Below are 12,881 nucleotides of genomic sequence, written 5' to 3' on the forward strand. Positions count from 1 at the left end.
TAACTTGATACATTTAGGTTCTTAACATTGGGGTCTGATTTTAGAATATAAAAGGAAGAGGTGCATTCATGTATAGGTGTTTTCATATATTTCCGTGGAGGAACGTCTTTCATCAACAACGACGAAAATGTTGCAGTAATACTTACTGTGCAAAGCTTACCCACGTGCACTTTCGCCCAGTTGCAGTACCTCATTAAGTCACTTGGTGGCTCTGTCGAAAACTGAATAAGAAAACTATTCTAAAGCCGCCATTAGACATGAAAGACAAAGAGGTGCACTTTTAGGTGAGAAAATCGGAAATGCCGTGTTAACAGCGACACCTTTCGAACATAAAAGTATGTGCAGCTATTTCAACACCTTGAAAATAGCAGATATCAAACGGATTATACCAACCAGTGACATAGGGAGGTTTTACCCCTGTTCATATTTGGGTCGGGGTCCATTGTCAAATGTTTTGCCACCACTTTAGAGGTAGAATAATTGTAAATTCATATTCCTAATGCGACTAGACAAACCTTCCATTGAAAAACACGTCTGTTCTTTTATTTCTACTATAACAGAAAAGCGAGGAGAAGTAGAATTTATCTAATGATAGTCATATTCTTTTGTATCCGTTAACTGTACTTGTTATTTTGCTTTGTTGCGACCTGTACTTAGCCAAGTGTGGCTGAAATGTGCTATAAAGGTCTTCATTCATTATCACAAGTGTAATTTCATAATCTCATCACTATCTAAGCCCTTTTAAAAACAAATTGGTAGTGCTGAGCTTTCGCAATTAATCAAATGACTGCACTCTACAGTTCCTTTTCTTTGTGATTTACTTCGTCTTCCATTTAACATCTACTAATATAATTCACCAGGGTACAGAATTCCACTACCCAGAAAAGATACGTCCAAACAGATCTCAAACTTAACGTCCCCAACGTTTGTACATCTTAACTGTGCATACCTGGGGGTGCTGCGCTAGAGATCTCTCAAACACAATGTTTTTCAAAGTGACGGATTTATGTAACCTGACGGATTAATGTTAATGGGGGTTATGTTTCAAAGTCACTCCCATAGCTGACATTTAGAACGGACGGATCCATTTACAGGTCGGCCGTCTATATCTGTCTAATGCTTAATATATCTGTCTCTCTCTATATATACACACACTCAAGCTTGCTGAATATATCTGTCCACCTAAAAAGGTACTCTATTCTCGTGGTTTCTTGTCACTGAGTGACTGTGTGATAGCTAATAGAACATGATTCAGAACTTAATCAGTCATCATAAGTCATGACTGATCAAAAATATGATATAGGACCGTGACACTTATCAACCTAGGATTGATGTGTTAAAAAATTCGTATTCTCCTAGACATATCGTACTGTAGAGGCATCCTCATTAGATAGCTTTAAACAATGCTTGCAGTTAGATGTGCGAAGGTTAGACGTGACAGGTCGTTCGGTGTTATATAACCAGCTGCTGCCGCGCTGCGCTGCGTGCCTGCGAAGCTGGTGTGTTACACCGAAAGTCGGTTATACCAGCTATATAGATGCAGACACTGTGAGCCTGAATGGATAGCCCTGACATTTTTGTTGACATTTTTATGGCAATATATCATTCTTCATTGGGCAAAGAGTTGGATATCTATCATTAAACATATATCATTGTACAAATTTTTACACAAATTTTTGGTGATGATTTATCATTCTTCATCGCAGTGGGTTGGGATAGGGAATCACCATAGGGTACATGTCCCTATAGTAGAACCATTGTGTAATTGTTATCTATAGCATCAGTTTTAATTCAAGTTCAGCTGTATAAGCTAGAATGACATAATATACCAAAGAACTTGATGAAGCGTCGAAGTCATACGCAAACATATTTGATTTGTTGTTTTTAATTTCATTAATTTTTCTACGCCTGTAAAGAATATTAATGACCACGTTACCACCAATCATGTCAGGCATAATTTGCGGTGATAAATCATTTAAGGATACGGCACTGCGACCGGAAATTACGGCAAATTTGGCCATAGCGATTAACGGGCGTGTTTGTCTGTGCGTGGCACAAGCAGCTGTCATATCTATCAACCCTTCCGGGAAGCCGGTGGCCCCTTCAGTCTTCCGGGAAAATGGTGGGCCTCCGTTTCTTCCTTGTCCTGTGCGTTTTGTGCGCGGTGGAACCGGCCGAGCTTACAGACACGAACACTAGAGGTGAGCACGATTGGATTTGTTCCGTGTATTTCTTAAGGCCGCCATGTCTATTTGTGTATCGATTACCTGTTAAGATATCCGTTAAAAACCGGGGCAAATCGAAATCAGGCATTTTACTGGTGCTAAGTCCTCTACATGTCCGATACACATTCCTCATAGGTCCCCTACGTGACGAAGGTACTCTTTATTGTGGCGTTTCGTTCACTACAAACAATAACGACACTATTATCATGTATGTCGTAGTCAACATTGGGATCATCTTTATTGTAGAAACTCCAGTGCCGGCCCCTTTCAGAGAATGCTGTAGCGCGTGATTCCAGTCTTAGATTCCCGATCAATACTTTCGCCTTACCGCGTAATCAAAGGCATATTTTATTCACATTAAGACCCGGAGATAAAAGATACATGGTTAAAGCTATTAGGATCAGCAGAAATTATACCAATGGCCACAATGGTCCAACGTTACTGAGCCTTCATGTAGGGGAAATATAGGAAATTGGAAAAGATATAGTCGGTCGTAACCATGACGAATTGTGGCCGTTAGGCGTTTGAAAGAAATATACGGCTCTTATGGATTTTGCGCAAAGACAGGATTGGGAAAGGAAACGTTACAATCGCTCCTGGATCTTTTTACGATCTTCTCCCGGCGCCGACTTGGCTAGGTTGTTCCATACACAATAAATTACTTTGGCCACTCTGATGGCCAAACCGTTGATGAATTGTTAGACCAGATAAGCTTTTAGTTCCAGGGCAAGGCGACCTTGGATGCCTCTGATTAAGGTCGGCTCAAACGTGAGTTGTGTCGCTAATGCTTCGGTCACATTTGCCTCGGTGCCCGTAGGGATTGTAGTCCCGGCCGGGCCTTGAGGCCACAGATTTGTCCTGGTGAACTTCTGGATACCGGGGGGTACCTCTCGGTGTTCTCACGATTAGCTTACGGCATCTATTTATTACCGGGTCCCGGGTTGATTTTAACTCTAAGGTAAAACATCCCGGGCCCGTCCGGACCAAAAAATAGTCCAGTAGCCGCAGTGTGTCCCACGGCGCCCGTAAACTACCCGGAGGGCCCCCTTTTCAAATTGTGACCGAAGCATTATGCTATATATAGCTAGCTAGGGTCACATTTCCAAATCAGTTTGCAGGAACGAAAAATAAAAGTGCAGAATATTCTAGAAATATGCAGCAATTATGCCTAAGACTATTGTTTTACGCTTTTGTGTATTTTGCTGTCTTTCGTACAATATATTTTGTTCGCGCAAAAATTTCCCTGCCGGGCGTCAATTTGAAAATGTCACCCTCGAACAGAATGCCTATTTGTTATGATCTTGGTACGTGACTTGGTAGAGGACATTCTAATGAGCATTCATGTTAAATGTCTCGGTTACTGTATTTGCGAAGGGAGGGAAGGTAGTGAGTGGAATGTTATATCTTGATGCCAAATTTAAGTTCACCTCGTAACCTGCCTAGTTATAAACACTTCTTACAGGTCAATCACGGACAACAGTCATCATTGGGCCCGCTTTACCGGGAATTATGCAAATCATTCACAAACACAGCACCCTTCATGGTAATGACGTCACACTGATCTTTGCAGCACTTGTAGACGGCGTTTGTGTGCCTCACGTAACGTCCGAGATGACGTCATTCATAACAAGGAGTTTGATATATACCTCCTTGTTCATCCTTGATGTATCCTATTGTCTGTGTCCTTAGGCTATGTGTAATAGATTGAACTCTAGATACAGCCTATAGATGGGTTACCCCTAAGGGATTGTCTTCGAACAAATCCATAAAATCATTTATGAATAGACACACTTCTAATCCATAACTGGGGAAACATGCATACGAGTAAATGTAATATATTTTTTCTTAGTACAGCCAAGGTATACTTCATTTCTTACATGTTCAATCTTTACAAGTTCATAGAAATGATAACAATGAATTACAACAAATGTTACGGGAACGCAATGTCGGTGCGAGCATGGTTTGCGCAACGAAAGCATGGAACGTGGATAAAGCCACAGCCGTCTTATTTGTTTTTTGTTTGTTTCATTAAGATATTCATCAGTGCTCAATTTTCACAAATTTTACACTATTCTACCTGGATTCCGCATACATTAGATACAATTAAATGAAATGTAAAGAGCAAAAATATCCAATGTATCAGATCGGTAGACAGAAAATAAGAATTAGAAATAAAAAAACTTATTGTTTTTGCAGATGATGTGGATAAAGAAGATGGAGTCCAGGTCCTGGAGCAAGTCGTGCATTACCTGAACCCCAAAAGTCGGAGATCAATTGAACAGGTAAGGAGTATTTTACGAACGCTACAGTAGGGTTGAGAGAGTGACATGATTTTTTTTACCAAATCTATTTCTGGTAGATTATTCAGACGATGTATAGATCATGCACGTGACTCATTTGTTCTATCACAGGAGACGAGTGAGAGATGTACGGCGACTGGGTCCTACTGTTCCTGGTGTCTGTGTAAGTGCTGCAGCGGGAGATGTCTGGAGGACAACACGTAAGTCAACCTTCTACAGGCTCATGCTTAAGTCCAAATTGGAAAAGGGGGCCTTTTGGGCTTACGTGGATTTTGGGACCCGGCCGGGACCCCGAATCATTTTAACTCGGACTTAAAATCAACGCGGGACCTAGTCAGGGACTCATTTAACACCCAGGTGGTCTGAGAAAAGTGGTGCTAAGTGCCTTATCCGAGGACACAAAATATAGCCAGGAACGTCTGGATTCGACCTCTCGGCCTACCCATTCGGTCATTCGACGCCGCTTGAAGAAAGAAAATGGATTGTGAGTCAAGTCGTGCATGGGACTAATCTAGATATCCGATGTTTCTAATCAGTCGACCGTTTGTTTCAGGATGGGTCTGGGGTTTGCCAGTAGATGTGTCCCTTGGACGCAGTGTTTGGAGCAGGCGGCCAGGAACGCCAACAAGTACTGCAGGCAGACGAGACTGTGATTTCGAATGCCTCCGCCCCTGATGCGTCGCCAGAAAAGGCACACCTTGCCACAGTAACAGCGGCAGCCAGGGTGGTGGCGGTTACAACGTAATGCTCGCTCATTGAATGTAAACACTTATGTATGTTCCGTTCGGGCGTAAAATGGAAGTTATTAGTGAAGCAGCGACCCCTGGTGGGATTACAGAATACTGCCATGGAACACGAATTCTATTAAGCTACGGGTGACCAGAAAAATCTATCGCACCATATAGATTTGCTAGTACCAGGAAGTTCCAATATGATTCACACACACAAGGCGATGATAGTTTTGAATATGAAGGTTATACCAATATATAGTACAGCAATATGTGACATGTTGCCATATTTAGCTTACAATCCATCAAACTTTATTGCAATCGCCATCACATGATCAAGCAATAGTGAAAAACATAACGAGGTCGCGATTGACAAACTCAGATTCAGAAATGTCTACTCTCTCAATTATCAACCTCGAATGAGGAACGCTATGAGATTATGAGAACTGGGTATTGGTTTTAGTCCTTACTCACTTTGTAAGTCCGACAGTTGTGTGACCTAGTATAAAGTGGCAATAAAATTACTTGCTTTATACGCTACTCGTCTTCCTTTGTCTTATATTGCAGCTTTCATCAAGTAGGTGTTGAACACCAATCCAAACTTCTACTGTGTATAAAGAAGAAAATGAAGAATAAACCTCACGCGTTGCAGATATAATCAACGAAAGATGTCTTGAGGCTTAAGATTGTAAATAGCCTTTACTATGTCATAAGCAATTGGTGCTGGTGTGTATCCCTACAAGCAAGTTAAACTCTGATAAGTAGTGAGGTTCAAACACGCAACATAATAGTCAATATCCCATAGTTAGGTAGAGCCTCTCTGTATAGCACCCCATAGTTAGGTAGAGTCTCTGTATAACATCCCATAGTTAGGTAGAGTCTCTCTGTATAACATCCCATAGTTAGGTAGACTCTCTGTATAACATCCCATAGTTAGGTAGAGTCTCTCCACATAACATCCAATAGTTACAGTCGCCTTCTAGTATATGATATCCCACAGTTAGGTAGAGTCTCCTATATAAAATTCCATAGTTATGATTAGGTCCCAATTGGAAAAAGGGGCTCGTCGGGAAGTTGACGGGCTACGGGCACCGGCGCAATGGTGACCTAAACATTAGGTAGTCTCTAGTCCATAGTTAGGTAGAGTCTCTCCAGACTTGAAACAGTTTCCTCTGTTCGCTAACTAAGGTGACAACTCCCGATAGGTCCTCTGACCCGTCGGGTTGTCTCAGATACCGGCATTTGTTGATATTTTTCCAGTATTCTTCCGGAGCCAAAATTTCCGTTTTCACGTTTCTGTCTATGTTCCTGAACCGAAGGCGTCGTTTCCGCCTGAGTTCTCTTTCTCTGCGTCTCTCCTCGTCGTCGGGTCCGTCCGCGTCTTTCTCGTCGAACTGTCCGGACGCGATCTGTTCGAGTATGTTGTCGTCTGTATCGTCGTGTAACATGCTGTCCAGACGCTTTAGAAAGTCGTCCTTTTTTTGTAGGAGGCCGGCACTGGCGACTCGACTACGGTCTAGCATTCTCCTGCGGTGGTCTTCAAACCTCTGCTTACGCTCCCGGCCTTCCTCCATTGCCAACTCGACCATGGGTCCAGACAAGTACTTTGTCTTACCTTCCGTGGCTCGCAGCTTGGCGGGCGCTGAAACCAGCTCTGGGCGGGTGGTTTCAGAGAGATCGGCAGGAGAAACCGCCGCGCTGACGGGCAAAGACATAGACAAGCCGATGGGCGTGTTGTTACTCCGGCTTCCAGGCATGTATAGGCCAGCGCGCGTATTGTCGAACCGGCTGGGAGACAGGCTGACGGACGTGTTGTCGCCCCGACTGGCAGACAATCCAGCCGGCGTGTTGTCGAACCGACTGGGAAACAGGCTGGTGGACGTGTTGTCGCCCCGGCTGGCAGACAATCCAGCCGGCGTGTTGTCGAACCGACAGGGAGACAGGCTGGTAGGCGTGTTGTCGCCCCGGCTGGCAGACAGGCTGGCGGGCGTGTTGTTCCTCCGGCTCGACGCTGGTGCAGACTTGGGCGGTTTTTGATAAGCCACCTGAGCGAAGTCTACCAAGGTAGCCGACTTTGGCCGCTTTCTCGGTACCTGCGACGCCACTGGAGAACACCAGTGTCCGGACGTTGACGCTACACTGCGAGGAGTTTTTACATGACGACTGTAACATGGTCTACTAGACGGCGTTTGAATCTCCGATCTTCTGAGCGTCTCCAGTTCTCCTTCCGTCAACTTAGACGTCTGGCGGGAAAGCTTCTCACGGAGATTCTTAAACCGAATGACCAGCAGTTTTTCACTCACGTCCATCATTCTTAAGACGTACGCGCTCTCTGAGTTTAGCATGTGCTTCCTGTGATCCAGGAGACGGTCTTCCTTAGAGTTCAATCTCAAAGCGGACAGGGTGAAGTTGTCCTTTCTCACCCCCTTTCTCCTGTTGTTCTGGTCCATAGCTTCTTCTCCCATCGTCTGAGAGCTCACAGCAGCACGGGTGTTCTCGGGACGATCTGAAAATGACGTAAACACTCTCGTTAAAAATTTGAAGTGCTCATTATGGCACGGTATGCATGAGTGAAAGGGACTCTGAGTAGTTCTGGTACCGGTGATCAACCAGCCGGGCATCAACAAACAGACTCATCAAGGTTAAAGCAGTAATATGTGTAGAAAAGGACCTTTTAGTCTAAGGAGCTTGTTGATCTGCCAGTTCTAGCCTAATTAAAGAATCGAGGGTTTCTGGGGGGGGGGGTTACACCGAAAAGTGGGTTTATTCTGACTTCACTGTATTCAATGCCCCGTTAGAATATTTGGTTATGGCTTTATCATGAACTCAGTGTTGCTTTGTATTGCTTTCTACAAACACTAACATGTACATGTATGCATGACACAGAGCTATTGAGGGACATTGTGACACCAGAAAAAAATGAACAGACTGAACTGAAAACTGAACACGTGAGCTTTAATGAGATTACAGCCAACGGTCCGTGCTTCCCTCTTGTTCTTTTTCAGGATCCGTGAGCAGACTGTGACTGTGTACACAAGAAGCCGTGACCTGTGCACAACGTGTACACAAGAATCCCTTACCTATGCACACACCGACACACCTCACGGAAATACTGTGGAGCCGCTAATTTCTGCTCCGACAGATTTTTGCTCCGTGGGGAGTAGTAGTGAGCCTGCTTGGAGTTAGGGTTATGATTGGGATAGTTTAGGGCTAGGGGTTAGTGTAGGGTCGCGACGATCGGGTTAGTGTTATGGTTTAGCCTCCACAACGCGACCCCTCCTCCCAAACTCCACCGAAACCTCTGCTTGAAAATTACCACGCTCTACGAGTGACGCACTTCTCTCTCCTCGGGTATACTGGAAACCCCCAAGAAGTGCTAGGGCACGTATTTTGCAGGGGTTAGACATTTGGCTTGACACCGCCAGCCCGCACAAGTCTCTCCCCTGACAGTTGTTATTTGTAAGCGCTGACACAGGCTGCACTGCGAACAAAGCCCGTGGGCCGTGCTGTTTGTTCAAGACTCGCATAACTTCTAAACGTCGTGACGCGCGGCCCAGCAACATGCTTACTTTGGGAGGAAACAGCAGGGATTGTATGGAGGGTCAGGGAACGACAACTGAGCCCTCAGAAATATCGTTGATTAAACTGGGTTCCATCCTCTAAATGCGAATGCTCTGGAGCCAGAAACAATAACTTTTACGTCAAAGGGATTCCTATGTCCTAGCAAGGGAAAAGATTAAGCCAGTGATTAATACTACGTAGAGCTATAGAATGGGGCACAGGCTAATCACTGATCCAACCACACGGTATTTTGAAAAAAGCTCCACACAAATTTTCGTCTCAGTGATGGCCGTCAATGCGTATATCAATATGTGACCGTGAGTAACAATCCCTCTGGACTGCAGACGTATGAAATGACCGTATTGCTGAGCCTGTGGCTACACATACTCTACTGCGTGTGTATGTGCGCCAGGCGTCTGTGGGACGGATACTAGAAACGATACATGGACCATGGTTATTCCTGTAAGCTAGTCATGAATTACATCTTTTGGCAAGACGTCTGTTGCTGTACACGCTACATTTTATAGAAGTACTAAAAATCAATCCAATTTTTCTTAATTTGACATTGAATCTGCGTGTGTGTGTGAGTGAGTGTGTGTGTGTGTGTCTGTGTGTGTGTGTGTGTGTGTGTGTGTGTGTGTGTGTGTGTGTGTGTAAGCGTGTGAGTTTGTGTCTATGTTTGGATATGAGTAGTCTCATAAGTCCAGTTCACTCATGACATTATCAGTTAGAGCCGACTAGAAAAAAGAAAGCCACTTCCTCTCCCTTTCTTTAAACCAGAAAGAGTATTGGAGACAAAATCCCTCTCTCCAAATACTCACACACGCGTGTCCCCTAATCACTAAGTCAACGGAGATATATACTAGTAACGCTTTTGGATTCAGCTTTCAGAAATGTAGATACACGTCCTTTGTTATGACTAGATTGTACATTCTAAACGAGGGGAAAATAACACATATATACGGTCAACAGAGAACAGCAGTACAGGGTCACTAACTTATGATGAATATGAGATGCGTCGCGGTAACATTACATGGCTGTGCTCCATTGACAAATTAAAAGTTCAAGATACAGGAATTACATCTGACAGTATCTATCAAGGCGTTTTGTGATAGGCAAGATAAGGGGATGACATTTACCGTGATCTGTTCAGTTCCGTGGCGGCAGGTCCTATGTAATGTAGGGAGGAGGTCCGCTGGTGTGATCCGTGCAGTCAGGTAGCCGGCCGGTGCCGTGTTCACCTGTCTCCTCTGGTCTATCCGCCTCTGTACCCGGGACACTATTCACCTCACCGGTCCCGCCAATCCGACCACGTTACCATGGAGATCTGACAGGGGAGGCGGACCTGCTGTCCCTATCAACTGCCAATCATAGAGCATGCTGGCCCGTGATTGGTCGTGGATGAGTGTGTTCTATGACGTAACCGTCGTCCTTGGTGTCGCCGGTCTAAGCATGCATGACAGTGACACTTACAGCCGGTTTAACAGACAGGCGAAGGGGCAAAGTAAACCGTTCCAGACGGTAGCGCGGAGACCGGGCATTCAACAAACCTGGCTCTTTTCAGTCTCTAAGTAGGACGGCGTTTCCGTACATGATTCACGCACTTTGTATTAACAATAAAGCCATGAATTATTGAGGTGTTCCGCTTGGGCAACAATAACCTTATCTACAGGTGGATATTTCTCACTAGAGCATTAAGCCACGATTTTCCGCTTTGACTCTACAAGAACGTGACATATTCATCACTATGGTAACCATCATGCCACGCTAAGTGCTAGTGTGACTATAGGAAGCACGTAAAGGTGACATAAAGGGCTTTATTTTCTCCTATGTTATACTTGTGACAGTATACAAATAAAGCATAACGTTCAGATGACGTTATGATTGCACACATGAACAGTCGCGAAAGAATTCACGGTCAAACATGTCATAGCCTTATCATTGTTTGTTTCGGACAGCTTTGAAATTGGATTCAAAGTCCAATAAATACTTTAAACGTTAAGTTGTAAATCTTGATAAATCGTACCACGATTAAAAGACATATCAGATCTGGAGGAGTTGTAATATTGACCCGTACAAACAGACGACCTGTCGCGGCGTTGAGCGGTAATGCTACTTTGTGTAAACATCGTGCCGTTAAATGTCGTTCCAGTCCCGATGCCTTTTCCCAGCGGCCACAAAAGCACATGATACAATCCATTACACTTCCGCAGACAGACGACCGCCCGCAGGAGCACTGTTATAAGGGATAGGGTATCCAGAGCGCTGTTTTAGCGTGTTACCACAAGAATACCATAATGAATGTCACCATGTCGAACCAATATACTGGGTTTGCAGATAGTCTAAAGTCATGTTGAGGTTTAGATCGATGTAACTCTACCTCGCATATGAAATCTGGGCAAGGGTGCCAATCTAATGACTCTAACATATCAAATATTCAATTTTTTTGCAAAGGGAATGCAAAAAACAAAGGGAAAAACAAAGTTGGTCAGGCTACAAAAGTATGGCGATGCCTACATATCATCTAAAACTATAGGTGGTGCCCATGGGCGGCCATACGTGTATTTAGTGTTACATGGACTCCTCGCGCGGCGCCTAAATATCGATCCTTTTTACAGTTTACATGTCAACTCGTGTTCTTAAAAGTCTCAAAGGTCAGTCATAATGTATGTGAAGATGTTTGGACCTGTTGGGGAACGTGTTCAATGGCTGCTTTGTAAGTAGGTTTCTGACAGTCGTCCAGTCATATATTCAGAAAACAACACATGATATATAAGCCTCAAAATGTCTGGCGACGAAACCTATGGAGGGTAGATATGATAGACGAATCCATGAGTAGGGGCTCTGTACTGCTGCTGCCATTCCTCTTCTACAACACATCGTTTTCATATATCCCGATCTTATAAAGCTCGTAAACCACAGACAACGTAACGCAGTGGAGCACACAAAATCACGGTCATCCAAAAGCACTGTAACGTAAAATGTATTGTTTCTGGCTCCAGTGCGTTCACATTTAGAATATTTTCATTTCACTGCATTTACAGATCCGGAGTATTAGTTCTTAAGAACTTGTATTCGTGCTGATAAAAATGTTCACTAGGAATAATGTAATATACGTAAAGATTATACGTGTTGTACAAGCCAGAAAAGGCCAAGGAAATAGCGAAATACAACGGAATGCATGATGAATACATGACCATTTGTCACTGAGAAATCTCGATATTAGATACCTATACTGAAAAATGTGGAGCAGTCACAAAAATGGTTTTTATTTGCCGTTAAAGTCTGTTTTCACACTTGTTTACGGCCGTCCGCCATGCAAATTTTGGCTAGCCGGACCCACGCACACGAGGCACGGTCCAAAAAAGAGAGACACTCAACGGCTGTCTGGAGTACTGCAACCAAAGCTATTTTCAAAGCTATGTCCGCGAACTTGGCACTGTCCAAAAAGAGAGACACTTTACGGCTGACTGAGGTACTGCAACCAAAAGTCGTAGCGAAGCTTGGCTGTCGTTGAATACATCATAACGTAGCCTGACGAATCGCGCTCCTAGTGTCCAGCCGGTTTCCGTGACACCTCCGGCTGAGAGCTTGTGTAAATACAGGCTACATCATAACGGGTCTCCAAATATCCCAAATGGTAGCTTCCATACTGAATTAGTCGCAAAACTATTTTTGATCACTGTTGAAGTCTGCTTTCACACTTATTTCCAGGTCTACGACGCAAAGGAACGAGCCGCCCCCAGATGCAAAGGAAAGCTTAGTATTTAAACGCAGCCTGCACGGTTCAAAAGAGACACCTAACTGTTGACTGAAGTACTGCAGCCCAAACTCTTGGCGAAGTTTGTTTTCCTTGTTTGTCGTTTATAACTGCAGTTATAGTGCGGCAAAGTTACGCTGATAATCAGAAAACTCCATCACACTGCATTGCACCGACTCCTAGCCTCAAAGAAGGGGTGTATCGTTGACAGGAAAGTTAAGTGCGTTTTAGATCGACAATCGGTTATGCTGTGCTGTATGAGTGTAATCAGGGCATGATTGATCTAACTTTGACCTTTCTCTCTCAG

General features: G+C 44.1%; 2 protein-coding genes across 2 annotated transcripts; one reads left to right on the forward strand and one right to left on the reverse strand.

Annotated features, from left to right (window-relative positions):
• Positions 1-2,002: 2,002 nt before the first annotated feature.
• LOC136444936 (uncharacterized) lies at positions 2,003-5,793 on the forward strand. The gene is made up of 4 exons (XM_066442720.1): positions 2,003-2,201; positions 4,422-4,507; positions 4,637-4,725; positions 5,079-5,793. Exons 1-4 carry the CDS (start codon positions 2,120-2,122, stop codon positions 5,176-5,178), a joined length of 357 nt encoding a protein of 118 aa, XP_066298817.1. The 5' UTR covers positions 2,003-2,119; the 3' UTR covers positions 5,179-5,793.
• A 69-nt stretch (positions 5,794-5,862) lies between these two features.
• On the reverse strand, positions 5,863-10,093 carry LOC136444935 (serine-rich adhesin for platelets-like). The gene is made up of 2 exons (XM_066442719.1): positions 9,954-10,093; positions 5,863-7,759 (listed from the first exon to the last, which is right to left on the reverse strand). Exon 2 carries the CDS (start codon positions 7,716-7,718, stop codon positions 6,390-6,392), a length of 1,329 nt encoding a protein of 442 aa, XP_066298816.1. The 5' UTR covers positions 7,719-7,759; positions 9,954-10,093; the 3' UTR covers positions 5,863-6,389.
• Positions 10,094-12,881: the final 2,788 nt, after the last annotated feature.

Source organism: Branchiostoma lanceolatum, chromosome 11 (genome assembly GCF_035083965.1).
Source record: "Branchiostoma lanceolatum isolate klBraLanc5 chromosome 11, klBraLanc5.hap2, whole genome shotgun sequence".
In the NCBI taxonomy this organism is placed as follows: domain Eukaryota; kingdom Metazoa; phylum Chordata; class Leptocardii; order Amphioxiformes; family Branchiostomatidae; genus Branchiostoma; species Branchiostoma lanceolatum.

Coding starts and splice junctions, on each gene's coding strand:
- LOC136444935 (XM_066442719.1), bottom strand. CDS start 7,718: ATGGGAGAAGAAGCTATGGACCAGAACAACAGGAGAAAGGGGGTGAGA.
- LOC136444936 (XM_066442720.1), top strand. CDS start 2,120: ATGGTGGGCCTCCGTTTCTTCCTTGTCCTGTGCGTTTTGTGCGCGGTG. Junction 2,202..4,421: donor TACAGACACGAACACTAGAG/GTGAGCACGATT, acceptor TTGTTTTTGCAG/ATGATGTGGATAAAGAAGAT. Junction 4,726..5,078: donor AGATGTCTGGAGGACAACAC/GTAAGTCAACCT, acceptor CGTTTGTTTCAG/GATGGGTCTGGGGTTTGCCA.